Source organism: Strix aluco, chromosome 4 (genome assembly GCF_031877795.1).
Source record: "Strix aluco isolate bStrAlu1 chromosome 4, bStrAlu1.hap1, whole genome shotgun sequence".
In the NCBI taxonomy this organism is placed as follows: domain Eukaryota; kingdom Metazoa; phylum Chordata; class Aves; order Strigiformes; family Strigidae; genus Strix; species Strix aluco.
This window is the reverse complement of record NC_133934.1, coordinates 120,931,209-120,957,151: the sequence shown is the minus strand read 5'-3', so window position 1 is coordinate 120,957,151 and position 25,943 is coordinate 120,931,209. Positions and strand designations below refer to the sequence as shown.

General features: G+C 40.6%; 1 protein-coding gene across 2 annotated transcripts in view; it reads right to left on the bottom strand.

Annotated features, from left to right (window-relative positions):
• Positions 1-25,943, bottom strand: part of KIF26A (kinesin family member 26A) — a 102,321-nt gene that overhangs the window by 60,147 nt on the left and 16,231 nt on the right. The window contains exon 3 of one of the 2 annotated variants that reach the window (XM_074825263.1): positions 6,053-6,553. In XM_074825263.1, the coding sequence (XP_074681364.1) occupies positions 6,053-6,553 (501 nt within the window). Of the gene's footprint in view, positions 1-6,052; positions 6,554-25,943 lie in introns of those variants that run through there. The other variant, XM_074825261.1, reaches the window with a different exon arrangement.

Below are 25,943 nucleotides of genomic sequence, written 5' to 3'. Positions count from 1 at the left end.
TTGCTGGATGAGAGAATGACCTGTGGGCCAAAGGTAAATCAAGTGGATTATAATTTGCACATAATCTCTAAAGTCTGTTTGTCTTAAATCTACCTCTGATGAGTACAGGTGAAGTCTGGGCCAACATTCTTTATTATTGCTTGTTGACTTCAATTGTCAACAAAGGCGAGTATGGACTTGTTTCCCTGTGAGAGCTGTAACAACAACTGCTTAGCCTAGAGGGGTGAAGGATCAAAAGAACTGTTTTCAGGTGGTAATTTGAGCCACAAGAGGGTCTGAGTCCTGCAAATAGTTACCCTGTCCCACAACTGTAAAACTAATTCTATGGCAGAAGTGTCAAATACACAATAAAGAGAGACACAATCCATACCCTCATCTAAGAAAACACTCATTTCCATCTTGCAGCCAATACACTTTCCACCAACTCTTAACATTTTTCCTAAATCACTCTGATACCTGGGAATACATTAAAAAGTAAACCTCATTTTCACCTTCAGCATCCTACACTGGGGGCTATCTAGAAAAAGAGAGCACGAAGACCTTAGCAACGACACAAAATGGAGGGCTGCGTTTTCATCTGCATGTTTAAGGCTGAATTTCCAACCCATGCTTTCTAAACTGGTCTGCTTCCTGGCTGCTGGGGCAGGGTCTTGATGACTCTGAAGGCATGGCGCCAGTAGCAGCGTCCTCCTCCCACATCACACCCTTCCTCTGCATTTGCTAAGGCAGCAAAGTGCAATTCAAGGCATTACTGCCCAGCTGAGATGCAAGTCTCAGGAAAGGTCTTTTCCATCGGGGCTATAAATTAGGTTAGTGTGAGAAAGCATTTAGTAACTTGGATCAAAAGGTTTCCTTCTGCTGTTCAGACTTGTTATGGAGAGTGACCAACACTAACTTTGAAGATTTTTTTTTTTCCCACCCCCTTTCCTTGATGTACTTCCTCTACAAGAGTAGTAACCAACAGCACTAAAGCTAAGGGAAAACACAAAAGCCTCTACGCAGCCCTGGCCCCACCACCTGTCTGGGGTTTGCTACTGACTTCTGCAGAATCAAGATGTTATATGTGGAGCCTGAGAAATGTCCCAAAGCTCAAAGTCATCCAGATGTCTCACAGACAAGATTCATGGTCAAAGCACTATATTTTAATTGTTTCGTTGCAAAATATATTTCATGCGTTGTATTCATAAAAGGTCACTGAGAAAGCTATCAAGAAGGATTAAAAACATTAATTTAAATATCCACTTGGTATGACATTTATCAGAGCAAAAAAGTAAATGCTGGAAAGTAAATCTTGTCATTCTTCTGGTTTCCACAGCCAGCTTCTTACTGCATCTTCTAAGCAAAACGTAAGTCATCCTTGCTATAAACAAAGAGGATTTAAGGGAAGTCAGTAGAGGCTGAACTACCACCCTCAGATGAATTCATCTGGTTTAGATTAGGGTGAACAGAAGTCTTATTCCTAGGAACTACAGGAAAGCTTCAATTGTGAAATAACTCAGACTTTCCACATAAAACAAACAAACATAACTCCTTTAACTTCAGAGTATATGGAGTATATGTACCCATTTACACATGCTGTGGGTGAACCCTCCCTCTCTGAGCCTCACTGCACCAAGCCATAAACTTATACCCAACTTTAAATTTGTGAATACTCTCAGGGACATACATTGGACTTTTGATAAATTTACAATTTTATATACACATGCTTTAGAAGTTTTACTTAAGTCACGTTCAGTTTTCCAGTGTTCCAACTTTTCCAATTTCCTAACGGTGCATTTTTTAATACATTTTTAAAGCAACCTGGAAACTGGTAAAGATTCAAGGAGCCACAATATTTTGCCTTATAGCCAGTACCAACTGTATATATTCAAATTAGAAATACAGTGTGGCAAAGATTTCATTTTGCATAAGATGAAAGAAAAAGCAATTTGCAAAACAAGCTCTATTTCACTACGACGTCTTTATAGCACATGGCATGGCTACTTTACCACTTTTATGCAGTATATAACAATGCATACTAATAACACAGTCAATTGAAAGCATACAGTAAAACCTCTTTTTTCCACAATACACAATACATGCAGATACTTCCAACAGGTGTACAAGGTATTTTCAGTGGTTTTAATGTTCTACCTCTCAGACAGGTTCCAACACATCTAGGAAGCCTAAACTCCCCTTGCTCCTCTGCTTCTGTATTAAATTGAGTAGCAATGCTGAGCACTGCTGACATGTTTTTTCATTTGAGTAGCAAACTTATATTCACTTGTCAGGTCTAGAATTAAAAACATCAATATAAAGCTATTTATTAATTATAGTTGTCAGTCGTCCACTACAAATCAGCTGTTTTACCCAGAGTTATACCAGCTCCCTCCCCTCCACAGTACTTGCTGTCAGGTCAGACTACTTATCACTGCTACTGGTGATTATTTTTTGTAATTTTTCTCAACAGGCCACTTGGGTAAAGCAGCTGATTACATCTTCACCTTTTGCACCTTGGTTGCAAACCTAGTCTTCCCCTTTCTGGACCTTCCTCCAGATCCTTAATTACTGTTCCTCTTCACAGCTCCTGAAGCCCATAGTTATTATTTTGGCTTGAGCAGCACCCACACTATGCTTCAAAGACACATTCCTGTTCAAAAAATTTATAATCTATATAATGGATTTTCACACTTGAACTCCAAACATATATTAAAAATTTACGATGTTCTGCACTTCTGACCCCCAACATTCAGCCCAGAAGTGTTTTCGCAACCATAAGTGACATTACAAGGTAATGCATGCGAGTTTGGGACAGGAGATGAGAAGAGAGCAGAAATCATTTTTTTTTCTCTCCACAGACAATTCCACTGCTGCCACTATTAAAACTAACCATAAATAAAAAATATGGATCCTGGAAAAATGTTTGTAGGTACAAGGTCTCCTGAGGTTTGGCAGCCATACCCTGGGGTGTATTTTCATGCCCACAAGGCGCTGGGCACACAGCACCCCACATTGGCTGCCCATGCAAGGGTTTGCCCTGCATCACCCACCTGGGCTCCACCAGCACCAGCAGAAAGCCACAGGCACCTTTGGTGGACAAGGTGAGCCTAGACAGACATCCAAGATGAGAAGGACAAAGTACCTCTTGGAGTTGCCGTTGCTCTCCCACAACTACAAAGGAAGCCTCGCTAATTAGCTCAGAATAAACACCCATCTTTTTGGCAGCTAAAAATAGTTGAGACAAACCCCAGACTTTATCTGTGTCCGTCTTCCTATCTTTAGAAAATGAATCATGCTCACTTCATATGCAGCACTGAGTTAAACCACTGAGATGTGAAGTGCTTGGGTAATAGTTTCCTACCAGGGAGTTCGGCACTTGTTTCAAGAACTCCGCTTTGGTAAGAAAACGAGGCAAAAGTACAGATTCCCAGTGAAACAGGTGTACTTACAGAGTGGTCAAAATGACTCGTATCACAACTGAGAGTGTAAACTCGCCAGGAAAGGGGCCATCTTTTTCTTCTGCATTTGTGCAGTATCTTGCCTAAATGGGGGCTGAAGCCTCCAAGATGCAGTCACATTACACAGAATAAACAGTATATTCAATGTTGTCCTTTCTACTGCAATTCTTTTTCTTGCTCCAGAATTCCTCTAGCCAGACCAGCTTTGCCCCACAAGAAGATGGGAAAGGTTACTAAAGACAGACATCTCTAAAAGTATGCATATCCACAGCTCTCTCCTGGGTTAATCTTAAACCTAAACCCCGTCTCCAACCTCAGGAAAGAATAGCCAAAATCACCTCTCTAACCAGGGTTTAAAAAAATTAAATAAATCAAGTAAACTTTTCTAATAGGAAAGGAAGTTCAGACTTGACAATCAACGTAAGTCAGGGAATCCCCATCTCTGCAAAATTATAAGATGAGGTGATATGACCACTGGACAAGAATGTCCTGCAGTGGATGCTGTTCCAGGCAAGGGCTGCACTAGCTGATTCCTGAAATCCCTCCAATCCTATTTCCTTCAACACCTGTGATTCCTCAGGGGAAAAGCATAGGGGAAGCACTTTCTGCCTTACCTACCCAAATAGCTTCATCAGATACAAGGCTCTTAATAACAAAAAAGGCAGTAAGAGAATTCAGACAGACACAAAAAGCACAATCTGGGAAGAGATGCACAACACAGTCTTCAGTAACTACATCTGGCTTAAATGAATAAAAGAATTTTAAAATAATTTTAAAAAGAGAGAGAAAACAACTGAAGCTTAGCTTGTCTTTCCAAACAGTGCTTCTAAATCTAAACTGTCCGTGCAGATGACTGGATGACACCCAAGCAGCCTCCAACACTCACAGTCTAGCAGTGTTTGTCCTTTCATTAAAGGTCACTGTTTTCCACAGTACTGAGTTTCTTTGCACATTTCTAGATCACACTTAAGCTCTGTTGCATTATACACATTTTTCCTTCACAGGGGTTAAATGAGGCAACTCTGTTTTATCTTAGAATAATGCAGTGGTTAGGGAAAACCACATCTATCAGTCGGCATGGTTAAGCAGGAAGAAATCTGGAGCTGGCTGTTAGTGAATTATTTAAGACAAGAATAAGGGCAGACAAGGAATGAGCAGAGAAATGCAAATGCTTCTGCTTTCAGAGACTGCAGGCTTCTTAATCCAGTAGCTTTCCAATTTTTTTTCTACATTTCTGTGATATTTACAGAAGACAGAATTTAAAAATTCTGTCATCATTACAGATGACAGAATTTAAAAAATAATTAAAAGGCAACATCATATGCCTTACGTTGGCCAAATTGATCCTTAACACATTGAGCAGCATTTTAGAGAGAAGCACTCATAGCAGCAGCTCCTCATAAACCATGAAGAGCTGAATGGGCGATTTTTTTCCCTTTTCTCAATGTAAAATTATCAGAGAGCAATCTGACATCAGTGGAGATTCACTGGATTTAAATGGGGGTACCTCAAAGGGGGGATGCATGTGCATTCACAAATCTCCATATGAAAGAGAAGTATGGGAGGGAGGAATTACATCTCCAAGCCTTTTCTGGAAGGAAACACAACAGCCACCCTGTAAAAGTAACGTTACATGGCAGCACTCTTAAATATTTATCTCTGATGATCTTGGAGCTCAACCAGTTGAAGCTACCAAGCAATATTAGGTAGTGTTTATATACAACAGCACATAAGGCATTATGTTAAATTTAAAGCTGTCTACCACCAACTTACCCGGTCTTGCAAGATCTGCTAACAACACCTTTATGTGAAAACCATGACTTCTACTTGTACACATTTCATCATTACTCCCACTCCCCTTGTCCACTACCATGTGAAAATGGTTTAGGAATAAATCTTAGTCAAAACCAGACACTATATCCTCCCTCTTAGGTTCCACAGATAGTCACAAGTCTGTAATGAACGTGCATTTAAAGGTAACATGCACCTCTATAAAGCTTTTTCATTTCCCACAAGAGTTCTTAAAATATACACACCATACAGGAAATCAACATCAATGCTTAAAATCCAAGTGCAATGACATTTACAGGCATGTGGCTCTGACGCAACCTTCTGAACACCCTCCTTTGCAGCAAACTTTTGTGGCACATCTAACCTGAAGATTAATGTTCTCCATCACAGTCTATCAACAGCATTTGCTGAACTGAACACAGCCTTAGAAGTTCAGCGCTACACTTGAGTGTTAAATTCATCTTTGATACAATCCCATGAAGCTCCCAGAGTTTCATATGTGACAAACTTGGCCTTTCATGTTTTTCTAAAGGGGTCACCAAGTATGTGACAGCCAAATAACATCACCTGCATACATGAAGCTAAAACAGATGCAAAAACATTTCAGGAAAGTATCTCACCATGTGAGATAAGAAAGCAAATTCCTTGTGACATCTGACAGAACATCGTTCAAAGCTCTTTTTCAGCTCTTCAGCTCTTGAAACATGGTTTAGAATACCATCAGCTGATCCCCTCTAAGATAAATATGTATACATCTCAATTTTTATCTTTATCGCTCTGTATATCCACACACATGTAAACAAAACTGAATTATTGCTACTTACTAGACAAGCCTGAGGGAGGAAGCTGTTCACCCTGGAAATACTCCACATGCCCTCGAGGTACTGCTGAGCTTGGATGGTGACCGAGCTCAGGGCGCCGCTGAGACCACTGGGGGCCACCGTGACTTGAACGCTGGAGTTCGGAAAACTGCTCGTGCCTTGGGACCATCCAAGTCCCTTCTTCCTCTCTGCACCAGAGAAGAGATTTGGCGACTTCCCGGGCTGCCTGCCCACCTGCCCAGCAATGAGCGGCAGGTCTCTCTGGGAAGAGACAGTGACCATCCTGGGTACCATGCTGGTCACTGCCCCGGCGCTGGGTGCGAGGTCGGGCATTTCTGGGTAGCTGGTTTGATTGAGGGTGTGCATCATCTGAATGGCTTCCTGCTTCAGCTGATTCAAGTGAGTGGCACAAGTTTCACATCTGCTCTCTCCTTCATTCCTGTTTTTCTGTAAATAGTCAGGCACTTGAAGCTTGTCAAAAATTAAAGCTGATAATCGTGGGTCCTAGAGAAGTGGAGAAAGGCAGAAAAACCATACTGAGTTAAAATAATGCAGAAAGATAGAAAAGAAAGAAAAAGACAAAAGTTCTCTGTGATTTGCTCTCCTCCCATGGAAGTACTTTAAATCTAGTCTGGTAACTCTCAGCCTTTTTTCCCCCTGAACACCCTAAAAGACTTGCAGGTCACAGCGGATTAATAAACCATAAGTGAATTCATTTGTATTAGACCCAGCATGAAAATTATTATCAGAATTAAACAGTGGAACTGTGGTGTACTCAATAACTACTCATTCTTCTAATTAACTCTCCTTTGGAGACATCTAACGTGCCTGTGTTTCCCATGCTCAGGAACAATGTTAGTTGAAATGCTGAACCTACAAATATCATAATGTGTTTCAAAGGCATACCGCCACCTTAAACCCAGGAAAATTAGACTTTAAAGTATTTTAAAAAATTAGTGTATGACCTGGTAAACGTTTTGTTGTCCTCACCCTCAGAAACGATTAATCAAGTGGCATAAAAAGCAGTTTACATGGTGCTGCCCACAGCTGGCTCCTCTGCTAGCAAGGACCGTTATTTCTGATCTTTGCAACCCAGATGGTCACAATATTCCCTTACGCTACAGTTGCTTTGATGAGAAATAGATTTGGGCCTACAGCCATGTGCGAAGGTGTGACAATGTGCACACTAAGAAGCTGATTTAAAAGCAACACCTATTTTGTTTCCACAGAGCAATTTCCCCCCCCTTCCCCTTGCTAGTTCATTTTAAGGCTGCCCAGACATTTTAAAACCCAGCTCTGTGTTTCCAGTTCGGAGATAGAGTTACCTATCTCCTGAAACACACAAACGCCTTCCCATCCCAAGCCTGCTACTGTAAAGATTAGTCAGGAGATTAAATCCAGCCCTGTTGTAAATCTCCTATCAAGACTACTGCCATGCAGTAAAACGGACCTAACTTCACACACTCGTCGAGCTCTCTAAACAATTAAGGTTTTAATGAAATCACAGCACAGCCAAAGGTTTATTTGTATAATTATTTTAAGTGAAAATATTTAATTTGCTTGTTAATAATGAGGGCACACAAAGCTAGTAAGTCAGCCATCCAACATATGCTGGGGGTATCCCCAGATCAGTACTCATTTTTAAAAATGCATTAGTTTATGCCAAGCTGCAATTGCTCTCTAGGAAATGAATGTCCTATTAGAAAACTAATTCTGGTTTTAATTACAACACACATCAATAAAACTCTTTTAAGAAGTCTTGGCACTGGTACTTTGGCTTTGCTCATTCTCTTTCAACTGTGCTATTTCCCTTTGCTCTGAATTCAGAAAGTCCTAAAACACTGCCTAACTTCTGCAGCAGCAGCACAGAATTTATCTCAATTTCAGCTGCCAGACTACTCCTGCAATAGTTTTTAATCTATCTCACAGGACACAGTAGAGTGTTGATAGAAACCATTGTGAGTATATCTAGCATCTCATCATTCTGCAGCCAAAAGCCATAAACAGAAGTTGCTCTTTCTGCAATAATCTAAATTATTGTTTATTTACTGACTTAAAAAATTCTTCTCAGGCTAAGGAAAGCTAGTCCTGCTGCTGACTGAACAATAAATTGCATTCACATTGGTGAACCAGTTTACAAAATCAAGTGAAAGACACTGTTTCATTTTTGTCTCTTTATTGAGGTTTAGATCCTGGTAAAAATCCCTTTGAAGTTGCACCATTTGCTTACCCTCATGAGCAAGAAAATTCTTTCCCTCCAAACCTCCCAGAAGATGATAATACTAAATTAACAGATATTATTAGTCCAGAAAAAAGAGTAATTAATATTTTAGAAACTTTTTTCTAACCCTTCAGCAGAAAGTGCTATTGGTTAGACTCAAAAAACATAACGACTGAGTGCTGCAAGCACTATCAAGCCTCAGGCAAAACAAAGGCCACGCAGTCTGTCTCCCAAGAAAAACAAACAGCACAGTGCTCCACAGAAACCTTTCCAAGGGAGAGCCCTCTGAGCAAATTCTTGCAGAGGCTGACACACAGCATCTATTCAAACAGCCCCAGAAAACAGCACCTTCCAGCACCGGGTGCCCTGTCCGCAGCCAGGCACATCCCTGGGCTCGCTCCTTTGATCTAAGTTGGGCACACAAGGAAGCACCTGCAGGTCCCAACTGCGTGAGCCTCATCTGGCAATGTTTAAATTGCTATCAAATGTCAAAAGTTTCAAATAAGCAATTAAAGCGAATTACTAGGTGAAACAGGCTTCTCATTTAAAAGAAACGACTTCTTTTGATGTAAAGAAAATTAATGACCCCAATTCTAGCTCCATAAACACAGTTTACAGTGTCAGGCAGATCAGAGTCAGGCCTGTCTTGCAGTTACAAGGAAATCCAGTGGATGCCATATTAAAGGGAGGAACACAAAGCAAAAAAAAATAATTATTTATTTAGAAAATTATACAGAGCAAACCATATAAGCACACAGTACGCCAAATTTAAACCTTCTAATTTATTTATAGTTAAAAAAAAAAAAAGGCATCTCATTTCCAGTATTTGTATTTTGCCAAGCATTTACAAGGATCCTTTTAACCCACTCATCCAGCCTCTGTGATCCCCAGTTTGCATCTGTGGCCATGATCCTCCAGCACCTCACTGAGGGCCCAGCTGTACAGTTAGATTACTTTTATTTTTCCACTCTGTGCAACAAAAACACCTGGCTAATGGTTGGGTGTGAAAGGCAGAGGAAACACAAGTTACTGTTAAAAACATTAACCGTAACTTAAAAGTTAAGCCAGCCCCATTAAAGAGGTTTTTACTACCCGGTGACAATGCCTGGTCGCAGGGAGCCCCTGCTTCGGCAGCTCGCGCCCTAACAAGGCTGGGGTGGAAGTTACACTCTCATGTTTTACAGAGGGAAGAAATAAAACTTGAGTGACCAAATGTGTTAAGACTCACACGTGGGAGCAGGGGAAGCACTTAAAGCCATCCTTGTTACAGCTCTGCCGGCAGAGAGGCAAGCCAGACAAAGGGGGGGTGTAAGTCGCTGGGGGGATTGGCACAAAAATTAAATGTACAACATACAAGCCTCTATTCCAAACGGTGCTCCAAAACCAATTTCGGCTGCTGTGCTACAAAGGAGATGACTCCTTTATTCCTGCACAGCATAAATAAACTATGCTGTCTTTGTCATACCTACTTTCCAAATGCTGTTCTTACCTTCTGAACAAGCAGGATAAGCAAAATACTGTGATGCTGTAACATTCGTATCTTCCCCTCCTGATACATAAACCAAAACCCTAATTTCAGGCACAGCTTGTTAACTTTTGCATATGAATTTGAGATATTTAAACAGTGCAGACTGTTAGAAGGGTAAAAAGTTGTCCCACTACGGACAACTGCACTGGGGAGCCCAGCAGCCCCCAGTGTCAGTGCACGAGATAATTACATTTACTTATATGAGCAAGAATTTTCTGAAATGCCTGAATTTACCAGTGCTTTTTAGCAAGTGGTTCTTACAGACACAAGCAAGACTGCAAACTGCTGCTGGGAGATTAGACACACACGTGCAAACTGCCCACGCGAGGAAGAGCACACGGACATGGTCTGCAAGTCCTTCCAAGCTCAGCCGGTCAGGGTGGTAAACATGGAAAACCAGGATTGTGGTCCTGCTAGAACAGACCGCAAAACACCCATTTAGTTCAACACCAGCTGCATTTAGCCTGGAGTTTGCCTTCAGGCTTTCTCTCTGAAACCAAGAGTAAGGAAAATGAGCTCAGATTTGAAAACACAAGGAGCAACATATAACAGAAAGAAAGAAACAGTCATTTGAATTCACGCTTCCCTCTCTGAGGTATACCTCAACGGCTGCTACCTCCCCATGAAATCCAGCGAGGATCAAACAGGGTTTCAGCTATGCAGGTAACACTGATGTGCTGCATGGGGGGCACACAAACAAAACCCACATCTCACAACTGTAAAATACTACACCCTGAGACCATTGCCCTTGAAACTACATACTCAAAGCAACTGGGATGTGGCCAAAGGCCAACAGCTCTGAAAAGCCCCTCTACAGCTTAGGCACCAAAATCATAGCGAAGTTTTCAAAAGCATGCAACATCAAATGACCTTGCTGGTGCTGAACCCTTTTGAAAACCTGAAGCAGTCTGTCAGTGATATTGCACTTAAAAAATAAGATTCTTTTGAAATTTTAGCTCAATCTGTAACGTCCCAAATATTTAAAGTTTGCAGTTATACCATTTGTTTAGTTAACAAGGAGTAACAGAGAAATTTTCCATGCAAAAGAGAAACAAAGATACGAGCTTTAAATCTTACCTGCAGCTACTGACTTGTGACTCTCAAACTAAGCAAGAGGAGAGGATGCAGAAAAGCATCTGGATTCTCACTTAAGAAGTCCCTGAACACCCACCCATCTGTAACCTAATCCTTTCAGCGAGGAACTATCCACAGAGTGCGAACAAACGATGACGAACAAATGATGAAAAGTCAAATTGCCAACACCATCCTCAGTAATTACCTGCAATTCTGCCTGGCCAATAGTTTCTGCAATGCAAGTATATCTGGAGCAGTATTCTGAATTAAATTAAATTCTTGATATAAAGATAATTAAAAAGAAATAAGAGGAATCAGTGAATGTCACACTGAAATATATACTTAAATATAGACCTAGGTAAACAACATTTTTAAAGGATGCTTTGGGAGAAAGGAATGTACTTTCCCAGTGCAAAAGAATCAATGTTAATGATTTTTTGTCTTAATTGTCTTTCCAGATTTCTGCCGTGCTGCTTACAAATTAGTTTTTATCTTACATGACATTGTGAAATATCCACTAATATCTTCTATATTGACAAATACTTTGAAGGCTGATGCTTGCCTTTCAACTATATAGCAGTCACTGTCAGAAAAAGAGAAGAAAAAGAGAACTCTATACTCAGCAAAACCAGAGTCTGCTCAGCGTAATCAAGGAAAAAAACAGTCCTAATGGTTAATTTTGGGGTTTTTTTAAAAAGAAAAGTTTCCAAGTAGCTGACTATCTCAAGGGAGTGAAAACATGAGCTGTAAGTCCTCAAGTAACTTATGTTGTGAATTCATTCATTTACTGACCTAACCTTATCAGAATATAAACAATCAAGGAAAAACAAACACACAAAGCTTTCACAAAAACAGAATTCACCACAAGTCCCATCTCCTGAGGGTTAAGGGTATCTGTAACTCACAGTGTAACTTTGCTGTCCTTGAAAACAGCCCTCTGAATAAACAGGAGGGCAATCCACATTTCCAAAGTGAGCAAAATGCGCATGCATTAAAAAACAAATAAGATATATTTTTAAGGCCAAATTCCAGGCAGTCTCTCTACCTGAATGTCTCACTACCTTTAGGTGGAAGATTAATTCAAGTCAATGGACTGTGATCTTCCTCCCATGCTGTCCGCTAGCCGGATTTCTTCAAATCTCCAATCCCATTATTCTGTTTCTAACCACAACCTCAAGTACTGCACACAGATGTATCCCACTGACTCTACCCAGCTGACACTCAACCCAATTTCTTTTCATCTTTGGCATCCCAAAGAGTTTGAAAAAAGTATCCAAGCATTTTCTTACTTATTTTATAAGTATACTGCATCTCCTTTAAACAGTGCCCATCTTTCTCACAAAAGTCAAGCAATACGATAAATCTGCTAAAAAACACATGACCCCACACTAAAAATGACTGCAGTGTGTTTAGTTATTCTGCAGCCTTCACTGAACTCTATTTATTTCCATTTCCTGCCCACTTTAATGTACTTCAGTGGCCCGCAGTAAAGTTAAAGCAATAGGTGTCTGTCATAAAGATGAATAGTGCTATTGGAATGCATAATACAGTGGAAAGAGGAAATGAGAGCAATCTGGTTTATTTACATCTCAGGCTCCCATCAGCACCTCAACCCACCTCCCAATGGTTTCAGCCGCCTTTCCTGTTATCTTGCTGTATAGTCCCCTACAATGATTTGGCTTTTAACCTCGCAAAACCGGAGGGTATGAGCTGATCTCCCAGATTTGTGTTCATGAGCTGGCAGAGTATTGGAGCAAACAGCCATGCAGTGTGTTCACTGCAAAGAAAACAACAAAATAAAGGTAGTGGTTGCGATTTAAAATAATTAAAGACACAAACAAAACAAAAGACCCCGAAGAGATCTGCTATCACAGTTAAATTTAGATCAACACAGAGGAACCTGACTACTTCTGAAAAACAGTAATTACTGTATCACAAAATATTACTTTTAATCTCCTTTCTTTACGATCTAATTAAGCAGATATTTTACTTGCCTTTGGAAAATGTTTTTCTTAATTTCATTCAATTTTAACATTTGGTGTATTCTATAAACTACACATCCATACTAGTATGTAATTTTGTGCTTATTTTTAATAGTGTATGACTTCATTTTAAAATGATTACTTTTAATTTGCATGTTTATTGTTGGTTTTAAGTAATCCTTTAATTTTCCCTCTTGGGTCTGAGGCTTACTGTAACTTCACAATGCAAATTCTGTACTGATTTTGTTCATATGAAAACACTGTCTTCCAACACCCATTGTGTCTTTTTTCTTTCTTTTTTTTTTTTTTTTAAAGCTTCATCAAAATATTATCATTTGGAACAGCAGCAAGTGTTTGGGGCAATAGTAGCATACCCATCACCACACAATACTGAAAAGCCTTTGTTTGATTATTTCAGAAATAGCCACTTAGACAAAGTTGCCTTTCATAAATTCAGACAAAAACTTTTGATAGAAATTAGACACTTTTATTTAGAAGATAAATAGCCTTCCATCCTTAATTATTTCTTCCCTGAAACCAGAGAGTAAATTTCGGATGAGCACGGTAAAATCAGATTATAGAAACTCTGCCTATTAGACTGCATAAAAAGTCACTACTTCTGTTTCCTCTTAAAAGCAAACTGAGCACTTATGAAAAGTGTTAGAACTACTCAGGAAACCGATGTTCTCTGATACCTTTATCACATTGAATGCTACCTCCTCCACATACAGTTTATGTTCAATCAGGCTGCTCAGATAATAAGGTAGCTCTGACCCCCAACACAGCACCACTACACAGAAAACATGCTGCCTTGTCAAAATGCCTCAGAAACATCAATTCTTAATATCATTTTATTGGAAACAAAAGGCTGTTTCCACTATTACAATTATTTAGGTAACAACCCATGTTGTCAGAATGACAAATTGCAATGGTAAGCCTTGTGAGATGGACTCCCACACTGATGAACTCTGGCCAGAGCAGACAGCAACCCAGTGCAGACAGCGCAATGGACTGGGAGAGGAGTCATGCCCCAGATGAGATCTTCAGCATGTTTAAGTGATCATAACTGCATTTGTCCCAGTAGAACCATGCCCATTTGTATCAGACAGACCTTTAATGAGGGAGTTCAAGAACGTCTGGACACCAGCCACAGTGAAAGCAACTCTGGCTTAGAAAAACTGGATAGGAAAAAAAATGCTTGGAGCACTCAGGACAGCTGTATACAAACCCTACAACTGTTTCAGTCCAACCATCTGAATCCAATTAAAAGAACGCTCAGCGGCAGAAGTTAGGGAGTGGACACATTTTCCAAATTAACATCATTAGCATAATGCAGATTTAAAATCAACTATGAAAACCAATGCTTGGCATTGGATCACACCCTCTTAGTGTCTCTTTTACTTGCTCATTTTATCAATTATTTGTTTGGTAAATGAATACTTGAGGACAGTACAGAAATGATTTAGCTTTCACAACCGAAGGGCTGCCCATTGAGCACTCCGCTTGCAAGCTACAAATTGCTGCATATAGTGCACAGTTAGCACACCAGGCAGTCTGTCTCCAGAAACAAAGTGGATTACGCTTATTCTTCATCTTAATTAAAGTACCACTGCCTCAGTTTAACCGCTTCACCAAAAAACAACTTGGCTGAAAAATTTTGGGTTTACATCTGAACTTAAGCAGTACCGCAGTGGGTTAGTTCTCCTTGCTTGGTCTTAATCAAGAAAAAAAAGAAGGAAAAAAAACCCTCTAAGGAGGGATGAATAGAAAAAGAATGATGAAGTGTATTTCTAACTCATCAGCCACAAGCAGGCCACACACTACCTGAAAAGTCTGCTCTAGTTCCTTTGCCTACTAGGTGGCCCATGTGTGAGACACCACCTCCCTCTCCAATCTGTTCAACCCACAGCAGCTCTTTAAAATGGATTCTTGGGTGCTTTTTTAATACCACTCTTCAGCAGAGGAACTTCAGCAAGTAAATTCACAAATCTGCCATCAGCTACATGTTGGAAAGTGGTGTCCTGGTGCCTCCAGTACCTCTGGACTTGGCTGGAAGTAAGGTCCATCATTGTCCCTTGGTTTCAGTCAAGATGCTGGTGCATAAAAGTAATTGACCTCACTCTGCTCGCCCCATCTTGCATTAGAAAGAATGATAAATATGCAGATCCTAAGGGACATCTGCAGGTGTGGGACATTGCCCAAAGAATCAAATAATCCTCCTATGGAATCTCATTAGGGTGAATTATAATCTCAGCCATATAAACAGCAGATGGATGCAGACCATTTGAGAAGTGTCTATAGGACAAAAAGCAGTTTAGAAAACAAGAATGTTGTGGGAAGTTCAAAGGAGAGTGGCTTATTTGTTTTAGAAGAGAGAAAACTGAGCAGAGTCCTCCAGGACACAAAAAAGTAGTTATAAAAAGACTGGTAACCAATTACTTTCCATCTCCACCCGGAAAAAGAAAATAAAGAAATCATGCTACTTTTCAGCAAAGATGCCTTAAAACTATCAAAGGTGAGTGAATACTGGCAAGTGCTACAGAATGAAGTTGAGAAATTTCGGTCATTCATGACAGGTTCTGAAGAGCAGCTGAGAAACAACCATGGGAGGTGATCACATTTCAGTGGAGGAAAAGGGACTACTTTTTAAAGATCTGAGATCCTTTTCCAGCCCTATGTTCTTATGATCCTAGTTTTGGAAAGATGACTAACACATTTGTAGACAGACTTGTTGCTTGGGTTCAAGTGCCACAGACAGACAAAGCATATAGACTTCAAAATACTATTCTCCTTAGATGACTAATTCAGTAACCTACGCTATCTTGCTCACAGCAAATTTTCCAACTTGCATCATTCCTGTATTAATTCCATGCCTCTTGTCCTAGTTGTGACCTTCTGTATCACCTTGAATAATTCTTCTTTTGCCAAATACTGCCCATCACCATGACACCCAAAACATTCTTTATCATTAACTATACTACATATATTTCAATTTCAATCTACCCTTACAGATGAAAAGTACAGAATTGTTACATTTCATTCCCTACAGGGTCAGGGAATAATTTTAGGAATCGAAATGAGATGCCTAAATCAGATGGTGTAATTCCAACCACTCCAATCTGTCCATAACATTCTGGAAATAAACATAATAATCAAGATCGAGTAAAATCTAAGAAATGAGAATTGGGGGGAAAAAAAAAAAAAAAAAAAAAAAAAACAAAACAACCAGAGAGTACTAGTTGCATTACAGTAACTAGACTATCTCCTTGCAAAGGTTCAAAAAAAACCTCATTGCAAATCCAACTTAAAGGAACTGTGAACGAATGCAACTACCATTCCAGATTACAAATTTAAGACATCTCAGGGTTGCTGATGGTACACCAGAAATGTTTGTAACAGGATGGCATGAGAAAGATGAATCCATAGCTATCTGCAGGGCTATCTGTCCTGATTCTTCTAGAGGCTCTGTCATCAACACATTTCACAGCATCTCCAGAAAAATTTTCTCAGTAAACCTGTTACTCCTCTGACCCTGAGACATTTCTATCAGGTTTTCAGGAATAACAAATAATCACAAAAGAAAGGCATGGTTTCTCCCAAATACCCATGCAAATGATAGATGGACAGAGATATCAAAATCCTAAATATATACACAGAACAAACAGTAAGGACTAGTTACTTAAAGTGCTTCTGAAAACTTAAAATAGCCCAGTGTGTTCTATGGCTATAATTTACCTACAGACTTCTCCTATTTCAACAGTTTCTTTAGATGAGAATTTCAGCACGTAACACCACAACATCATGGACCATGAACTAGTAGCAGTGTCATAGTAAGATACTATGTAGAAACATAGCAAGAACAAGATTATTAGTAGTAGTAAGATACCCTTGTAGCTGGTTTTGTTGATTCTGTTGGTCTTCAACAGCCATTACCTGAACAGTATTAGATAATCCTTATCTACAAAACAACTTATTTCTAATAGTCCTACATCAGACCAATGAATTGCCTTGAATGAGAGTACTTTGGTTTCCCATAAGAACACCAGTTTTTGCAAGGTAGCTGCTATCCTTTGATCATACAATCTTGTAACAAGCCTTTCAATGGCTATACTGCATTGTGAAAAATAAAGCATGTATCCAGCCTCAAACCCTTAAAATACCTGGCTGGGCACCAAAAGGCACTGTACATTTTCTGCACAACCTAAATAACAAGTAAGAATTGCCTTTGTCAGCCCAGCAAATCACACTCGTGTGAGTGGGCCTACAGGCCTGTGATGAATACCCACCTGTAATCCTTATGGTGAGAAGCCCTGCAGTGGTCCTGTGAAACCTGCAAGCTGTGCAACCGCTCCCCATCCAAAGGGCTGGTGTAATCAAAGAGGAGCAACTCCCTTTGCCTAAGGTCTCTTCTACAAACATAAATCAATGTGGCTGTGCCCACAAGCAGACAAAAACCCACTCCACCCATGCTCAGAGCATCTTGAAAGCCCTGTTAATAGGGTTTATAAACTCTGCTATGACATGGGATATAAACATATTAAACACATGGGCAAAGTGAGCTTGTATCTGCCTATAACACACATACATGTAGACATGCCCACAGATGGCTGGTGAAAATACCTCTATAAACTCTTTCAGGCTGCTCACACACACAAAAAAGCCTTATCTCCTGAGACCGAGAAGCAATCAAATACCTGGCAACAACTTTCAATACCCTTCAAGTCAGATCCTATTAAAACCAGCAACTAAGAGATGAAAGGCTCTAGCTCATCCTACCAGTCACACTTCCAGGGTTTTTAAACATTTACAGTGTCTAACATTGATTCTATAGAAATTCCACAAATGTAGACAATGCCTAACATCATAGGATACATTTATGTTTCAATTCAATTGAAGGTACTACATAAAAGGATGTTTTTATTTTAGTTTGTGTTCTGGGACCTTGGAAAAGAAGCTGCCTTATCACCTGCTGGAGAAGGCCAAAAACAGAGGAGGAAAGGGTTGTTTTAAAAAGAGAAATTACAGCCTCAGAGTGAGACCTGGGCCCTAAAGAAATCCATAGCCACATTCATACTGAATGCAAAGTCAGTATTTCCCCTCTAAGTTGAAGCATCCCTGTTCCTACCTTCAAAACAGCAATGAACTCTTTCACCAACCTGCCTCTCCATAAAATGACCATTAAATGCACATTTGTAGCTGTCAGGTGATGAGTTAAATTACATCGTGGTGTGCAAACTTCCCCCTTCATTTTAAAACAAAATTTTGTTGTGGTAGATAATGTGTCAAATTTGCAGTAAATGACTAAAAAAATGTACATGCCACCCAAGTTGCCTTAGTATTTATTATTAAAGATGTAAATACACATTTAAAACCAGAAAACTGTGTGTAATCATGCCTTGCTTTGCTAACATCCTTATAAAATCCGACAGCTCGTTGAACAGCTCCCATTGTGGACAGTGCAGAAGCAGTTCTACAGATCATTAGAGTTAAAGGCCAGTGAAGATAACCATCTTGTCTGGCCTCCTGCACATCACAGCTCTGCTAATTTCAACCAGAAGAAGCAGTGACCCCAATAGGCTTATTTAATGAAAATAGATGCTTCATTATTTTAAGAAACACTCACTTTTATTTGAGCCCACGTGTCTTCCAAAGCCACAGTACTTCTGAAAGAATCATGTTTTTAAAGTACAATGTATATGAATAAAAAACATACAATCAAACAGACAGGGACAGCACTTGAGGTGATATAAATCCAGAGCTGACACACATTATTCTTTGCTCCAGTGCCAGTTTATATCAGCTGGGCCAGAAACTCCACTCCCAGTGGTCAACTTGAGAAATCCAAGTCGTTGATTCCAGGACTCTCAGCATCATCCCAGACCCTGACTGTGTATTGGTAATAATATTTGATTTACGCTTGCAGCTCTAGTCTCAGAGAAACCCATTATGCAGGATATGCTCAAAGATGTGTGTTTTACTTCACAAGACTGATGCTGTGATTCACAGGGAAAACCTGCACAGAAGGCACAGACTGGGATGTTATTGCTCCAGCTCCAATCAGCAAATAGTCACTGAAATAAATTAACATCAGCATCTCATGGAAATCCCTGCATGAGGAAGTTAGGCAAGATTTATTCAAGGCCATAATCTCAGGAGCAATTCATCAGAATCAAAGGTAAGCCAAAAATTAAATAAATGAAAATGGGCCCAGCTAGAATAACAAAGCAGCACAGCCAAGGCAGCAGCCACATGACAGCCAGAGGCATCTCCAGAGCGATCAGAACAACTGTCCGCAGATCTTGCCAATGAGCCAGATGCTGCTGCTGGAAGAAGGCTTGTGTTGATATAAACTCAGAGATGTGAGATGCTTAACACCAAGAGCAATCAATCTTCACGATTCCCATGTGGCTGCCAAGCTTCACTATTATGCCACAAAGAGATGAAAACAAACTTCATAAAATGCATGTAGATTCTACATGACATCAAACTCCCCCCACCCTCCCCTTACTACTCAGAAACAAACCAGGGATTTGGGTGTAGCTGTAAGCGACCCGCTGCTTTTCCTGAGTTAACAACACAACCAGGAAAGAATATCGTTGGCTAAACAGCTCACTGCGCACATGCTGCCAGAAAACCAATGAACTTATCATACTGTATAGGAAATTCCTATCTTCCACACCAATTAGTGACCCAGCAGTGATTGATTTTATAATACCAAACTTGACTTACAAAGTGACTTCCTCTGGGGCCAACTTTCCATTACCTAGCATGTGGAAAATTGCATACGGTCAGTGCACTCTGAAAACCAAGCAAAAATAAGTGCTATTTAAACCCCAATTCTACCATGCCTCCACATTCTTGCTTTCCTAAGGGAGATGCACTTTTGACAGTTACTTCCTTTCCCTGCCCCAACATCCTATCTCCACCATACACCAGCTGGGCACTCAATCAAAACAGAAACAACAACAGGAACCAGCAGCTATTCATTACAATAGGATCAAAACATTTCTAGGCATTAGTACTTCAGCCAAGTCACTGTCCTTGAAGACCCTGCCCCAATCCACTTCTTGCCTCACCGACACCATTACTGCAAGTGCCTCCACTTCAACCTGAAGCACCAGGTATTAAAAATCACAGCTTTTTAATCAGAAGCCACTCAGTGGCAGGTGGTCACATCTCAGAACTGCAGAAGGCAATGAAACTGGGCAGCAGAAAGGTGAGAAAATTAACTGGCCAACAACATGGGCCAATGTTTATCCTTTATTTTAATCAAGCTAACATTAGCTCCAGTCTATAAAACCAGAATTGCACTGCACACTAACCACCAGCATAATCACAGAAACAGCACTGCAATATGATTACTGGATGCTAATTATATCTTCTAAAGAGTTAAAGACAATCAAGTACATGTAATAAAGATTTATATGCAGTTTCCCACTGACCTGGAAACAGCTTCATACATTAATAAGTTAACGTTACTGCCAGGAACAAAGCAAACAGTTACATCTACATGACAAAATACATGAAACACAAGAGCCAGATGTTGGGTCCTTTCATCAAGGAAGCAATTATTTAATTCCTGGGAAAAGATTTTCTCTCATTGTTTCATCAATACATAATATCTCTCATAAAAAACACAGTCCTGGCTTCATGGCCTGGTCTGGGTACAAATCTGGGTATTGCACAGTGGCATGAACCATGTGCAGCTGCTTCTGGGCAGTGAGTATGGGGCATCCACATCTCCCCATTCACACACAACAGCACAGACTCCAAAGTGGCTGCCAAGAGTGAATATGCTTTGCCTCGCAGCTCTCCAGGAAGGCCAGTTCTCCATGTGTAGGCATAATAGGGAATGCCAGGGAGCTGCCCACACGCTCCATCACAGCTGCTGACCTCCACCTCCCAGATATAAGGGGTCCCTTGGCCACCAACCTAACAGCCCCCCACTCCAAGCACCATCAAGAATTGCTGGTCTTTGGTGAGTCATTTTGGCCATGCTCTCCTCACCCGTAGTCCCTCCTCCCAAATAACAACAGCCAGCATCTCTCAACAGGTGGACACCCAACACCCACCATCAGCAGCCACCCAAAGACCATAGAATAGTTTGGGTTGGGAGGGACCTTTAAAGATCATCTAGGTCCAACCCCCCTGCCATAAGCAGGGACATCTTCCACTAGATCAAGTTGCCCAAAGCCCCGTCCAACCTGGCCTTGAACACTGCCAGGGAGGGGGCAGCCACAGCTTCTCTGGGCAACCTGTTCTAGTGTCTCACCACCCTTGTCATAAAGAATTTCTTCCTTATATCCAATCTAAATCTACCCTCTTCTGATTTAAAACCACTACCCCTTGTCCTATCACAGGCCTTGTTAAAAAGTCTCTCTGCCTTTAAGCGCCCTTTAAGTACTTAAAGGCCACAGTAAGGTCTCCCTGGAGCCTTCTCTTCTCCAGGCCAAACAACCCTAACTCTCTCAGCCTTTCTTCACAGAAGAGATGCTCCAGCCCTCTGACCATTTTTCATGGACCATGCTCAGCCTTACCCCATAGTGCTTACAGAGGCAATGACAGTAAATATTTACACATTGGTCACATCCATAGGCCCAGCTGGGTCTAGGCACCCCTCTGTCAAACTCACAACTCTAAAGCACTTAATAATTTTACCAAAAATCACAAATTACATGGTACCTTACACAACAAGCAATTCAGCAGTTTTGCTAACTACACTATGGACATCGTAACTGAAAAAGCACATCCTTCTGCAGGGTTACTATGAGGCTCTTGCTAGACAAAATAGCCAGGCTCAGCCTGAAAATACCATATGTAAGGTATGCTCCTGAACAAGACACAACAGATAGAAGCACTTAATAAACAGATCCATTAACTAGGAAACATCCCTGCAGCAATTAAAACTTTGCAAAGTACTACAATGTACACCTGGTTATTGCTCTGACATCTGCTTAGGTTTTCTATGTGCTTGTAAGTTGGACCAGAGAGAAAGATAATTGAGTTTATGGACACATCATGACAAAAATGACAACAAGGCACTGTTAACTGTTCATGAAAAATGGCATAAAAACTAAAATAAAGCATGTTTACTGTTTGAAATGCTTAAAAGTTACCACATTTTATAATGAACCATATACAACCAAATGGTGTTTCTCCTACTGCTAAAGAATAAAATTATTCTGAGCTAAGGATCCCATGATAAAAAGAGAGGAAATTCACAGTCTGAACAATTGGAGTTGTGCTGAGCACATTTTTAGGCATATGGCAATTTTCTAATGGTCATTGGGGATGAAGAGCTGAAATTCTGTTGCAGACTCTGAATTTAAGACATTTCACATAAAATTGCATATCTCAGGAAACAAATAAATTGTTAAGTACACAACCTCATAACACTACAGCCAATATTCAGCATATGTAAATCTGACTACCTCAAAATATGAACACTATTTTCAGTACAAGGACCCAATTACTTTATAAAGGGTCCAGATAAGTTAAAAATTAATTTGTCTGAAGGCATCATCAAAAGAAAACAAATATAATGAGATCTGCCATAATTTTATACAGTCCGAGTTACTGCGACACTATGCAACTACAATACGTGATCCAGCATTCCCAAGTAAATGCCCTAATTACTATTGTAAGTCTGTCATTTAAATAGTTCCTTCCTGTTTAAAATGTAGAAAGCCAAATGCGTTTTCCCACCACTAAGCATTGTGTAAGACTCCTTTATCTTCCAGCAAGCTGGCTGAAGATGGATGAGCTTCCAAACTGATATAATTTTTAATTACACGTTTTTCTCTCATTACTAATTTCCTAAACATGTCTCTAATCTTGCAGTGAAATCTCTGAGCGCAGTAGGTGTATCCACATACATCATGCTCTAGAAAATTAATATGAGATAATGATCAAGACTGCCATCACAACATAACCTGAAACAAGCAAGATACATTAGACGTGATACATACTTATTAGACTCTGATCTCGAGTGTTTCTGGAAAGCAGCTGCTAACAGATAGTTTCCCTCCCTCCAACATCATCTTGGGGCCAATAACGCAGTTATTGGGGTCTAGGAGAGGGAGATGCTTCAAGCAATCTCCCCTTTGCACTTTCCACCAGGCAGTTACAAGCTTGTGATGTCCAATGCATGTTCACTCCTTCACCCACTTACCTTAAATACTCCACCAAGAAGCACTGTTTGCATAAGGGAGCCACGATCATCTGCTCCTCTGCAGCACATAAGCACAGGTATCCCAGCTCCCTCCTGCCATGAGGGGTCCAGAAGCTCCCTCCACCTAGGACGAGGTCTCCTGGTGGGGCTGTCCTCTCCAAGAGCACAGGAGAGCAGAAAGCGTTGGAGGTAGCCGCACCCACCAGACAGGTAGGAAGGCACGTGCCCACGCACGCCCCAAGTACCAAAAGGGGTCACACACCCAGCAGCTGTCTGCATCAGATGCTCTTTTGGCGGGCAGGAATCAGAACTATGTATAGACCCGTCAGCTTAGGTCAACCAAGTGCCAGCCAGTTATGCACACGGGATCTCTCTCATTCCTCTGGTATCTCTCACTACCTGAAAGGCATTGCACAGCTAAATGTGTTGCAGCATTCTTTCTCCATTAAATCAACAGGGCAAGACAGCAACTTTTAGCAGAAAAAGAAAAAAACCAACAAAACGGCAACTGGGCTTTCTCCCCAACTAAACACATCACACACCAAATTCTTAAGGGCATGATGCTTTCAGCACACCAGCTGCCTTCTCATCAGCTGACACTTCCTGAATAAAAGGAAAATCCAAGGAACTGTTCAGAGTGGCTGACATTTAAGGAAACAAATAAAGCAAAACAAGATAAATCACAAGCACTTAAACAAGTTTATATCTTCGAAGTGGTCTTAAAATGTCACAAGTATGACTCTGCCTGCTTACTCAAAGAAAAGGGATCGCTGCTGTTTCACAGCCAAAAACATGAAGGCAGAGAGAGATTAGAAATATAGTTGAAGTATACACACACCAGATTAGTGCACATAAAAACCAGTGCATATATAAGGAATACCAACAGGAGTGCTCTGCTATATATGCATGCAAGTCACTAGTCTGTAAGTGCATGCTAAGCAAAATGCATATGCTAAATGGGGTAAGTATATCTAAAAATGTAATGCTAGCTGACTTGCCCTAGGTCCTCAGGGAAGCCTGTAGCACAGACAGTGCGAATAGACTGCAGTGGAGATGTTTCACTGTATTCACACATGCTGCTATGGAAGCTGGCTGATGGACAAAAAAAAGAAAAAGAAAAAACAAAACAAAAAAAAAACCCAACACACAATTTCACATTTGCTTCTCAAAAAAAAACAAACCAAAAAACCAACCCAAAAAACCCCAGAAACAGTTTCCCAAAATTTCATCCTATTTTTCTACCTGCTCTCCATCTACTGGCCAAGATCAAAAGCTTAAACCCAGCCTTGATTTCCTCAAGAACTTGATGAAGTAATTTGACCTATGAGAATACTGGTTCTTCTTGAAAAAAAAATACTTCTCCTAAACTTCACTCATTCAACAAAGGGAAGGAAAAGCTGGGGGAATGCACCCATTTTGTCTTTCCCACAGTGAAAGGACCATGAAGAGGATAGGTACAAACCCAAGGCTTCACCAGAGCTTTCTTGTGCACCACCCACCCCCTTGACTGGAACTGGTGCCCACATCAGACTTGTGATAATGCTGAGCTGCACAAAGCAACCCTCCACCTCAGGTGGGAATTAACTGACTGCTGAAGTCAAGGCAAGCCTTTCAAGTGACTTCGCTGGGTTATGACTGGGCTCCTACTTCTTTTTAATTCTCATTAGCATTTGCTGACAACTCCTTTACAACCAGAGGGACAGGTTCTTTATGAGAAGCCGTTTCAGCTGCCCCAGTTAATGCCTTAATCCACAGACTGAAGCAGGTCAGATTATCTACACGTATCAAAGACAACATTATGCTTCATAAGCTATTTTTCTGCTTCAGTAAGGAGTAAGCACGTTTTTATTTCTTACTATGTTTACCCATTACCTCACCAAGCAGCATTATTGTTAGTCTTTCTGAGAGTCTCCTAGAATAGGAACATATAAAACAGGATTTCCTCCAGTTCTGCACACCTACTTACTCCAGAGTCATTAATGACATAGGTCTGGATTGAACAAAGACTTAACATCAAATCAGCATTCAAAACAGCTGGGAACAAAAATGTATCTGCCTGGAACACTGCATCTCTGCTTTGTCTTTTAAAGAAAAATGCCAACGAGGAAGAAAGAGCTAAATGCTTGCATGCAGGACATGTATCCCAGTGGGCTCCAAATTAAGTTTATAGCAGCTTTTACACAGCAATCTGCAAATCAAATTGTCCTTTTTACTGGAGATCAGAAGTAACTTCACTGCTGTCAAAAAGAACTCTGCAGGAAAGATCCAAGTACTGCACAAGAGTCCTCTAAAAACCCAAACCAACTACATGCTGTCTTCCATGTGATTACAAGCGATAGCTGAAATATCCAAGGGTAGGTAACACTACTCAACTCTGCGATTTTTAAAACACCTTGAACCAATCTTTTAAAGAAAACTTGTATACGTGTAAGAAGACTACAAGCAGTACTGCCCCAGGATTTATAGCAGTTGATTCCTCAGGTCGTTACACCATTTGGCTGTCAGACAGGGACATTTATTAGAAGGATTCGTTCCCCTGACAGAATGTGCTTCCCAGCACAGCCAATGCTGCACGGTGACATGTGCCCCATACCCATCACATCACACCACAGGACAGGCCATGGATAGCCCAGCACTGAAAAGCAGCAGACCCTGTTCCCTTCTCCCTTCCCTCCCCACCACTCCACAGATAGACATGCTAACTCAGGCTATGCTTTCAGAAGCTACCCTGTAAGCACATCTCTCCTGAAAATTAACAGGAATTTGGAAAAAAATTATAGGCAAACAACAAAAAAACAAGCCAGACGCTACAAACTGTCCATATAATTACCCTATATAGGGACAAAGTCAGTAGGACGTGGAAGAAATAACCCAAAAGCTATAAGGATACTGCTTGGGTTCAAGTGCTTAACATCTGA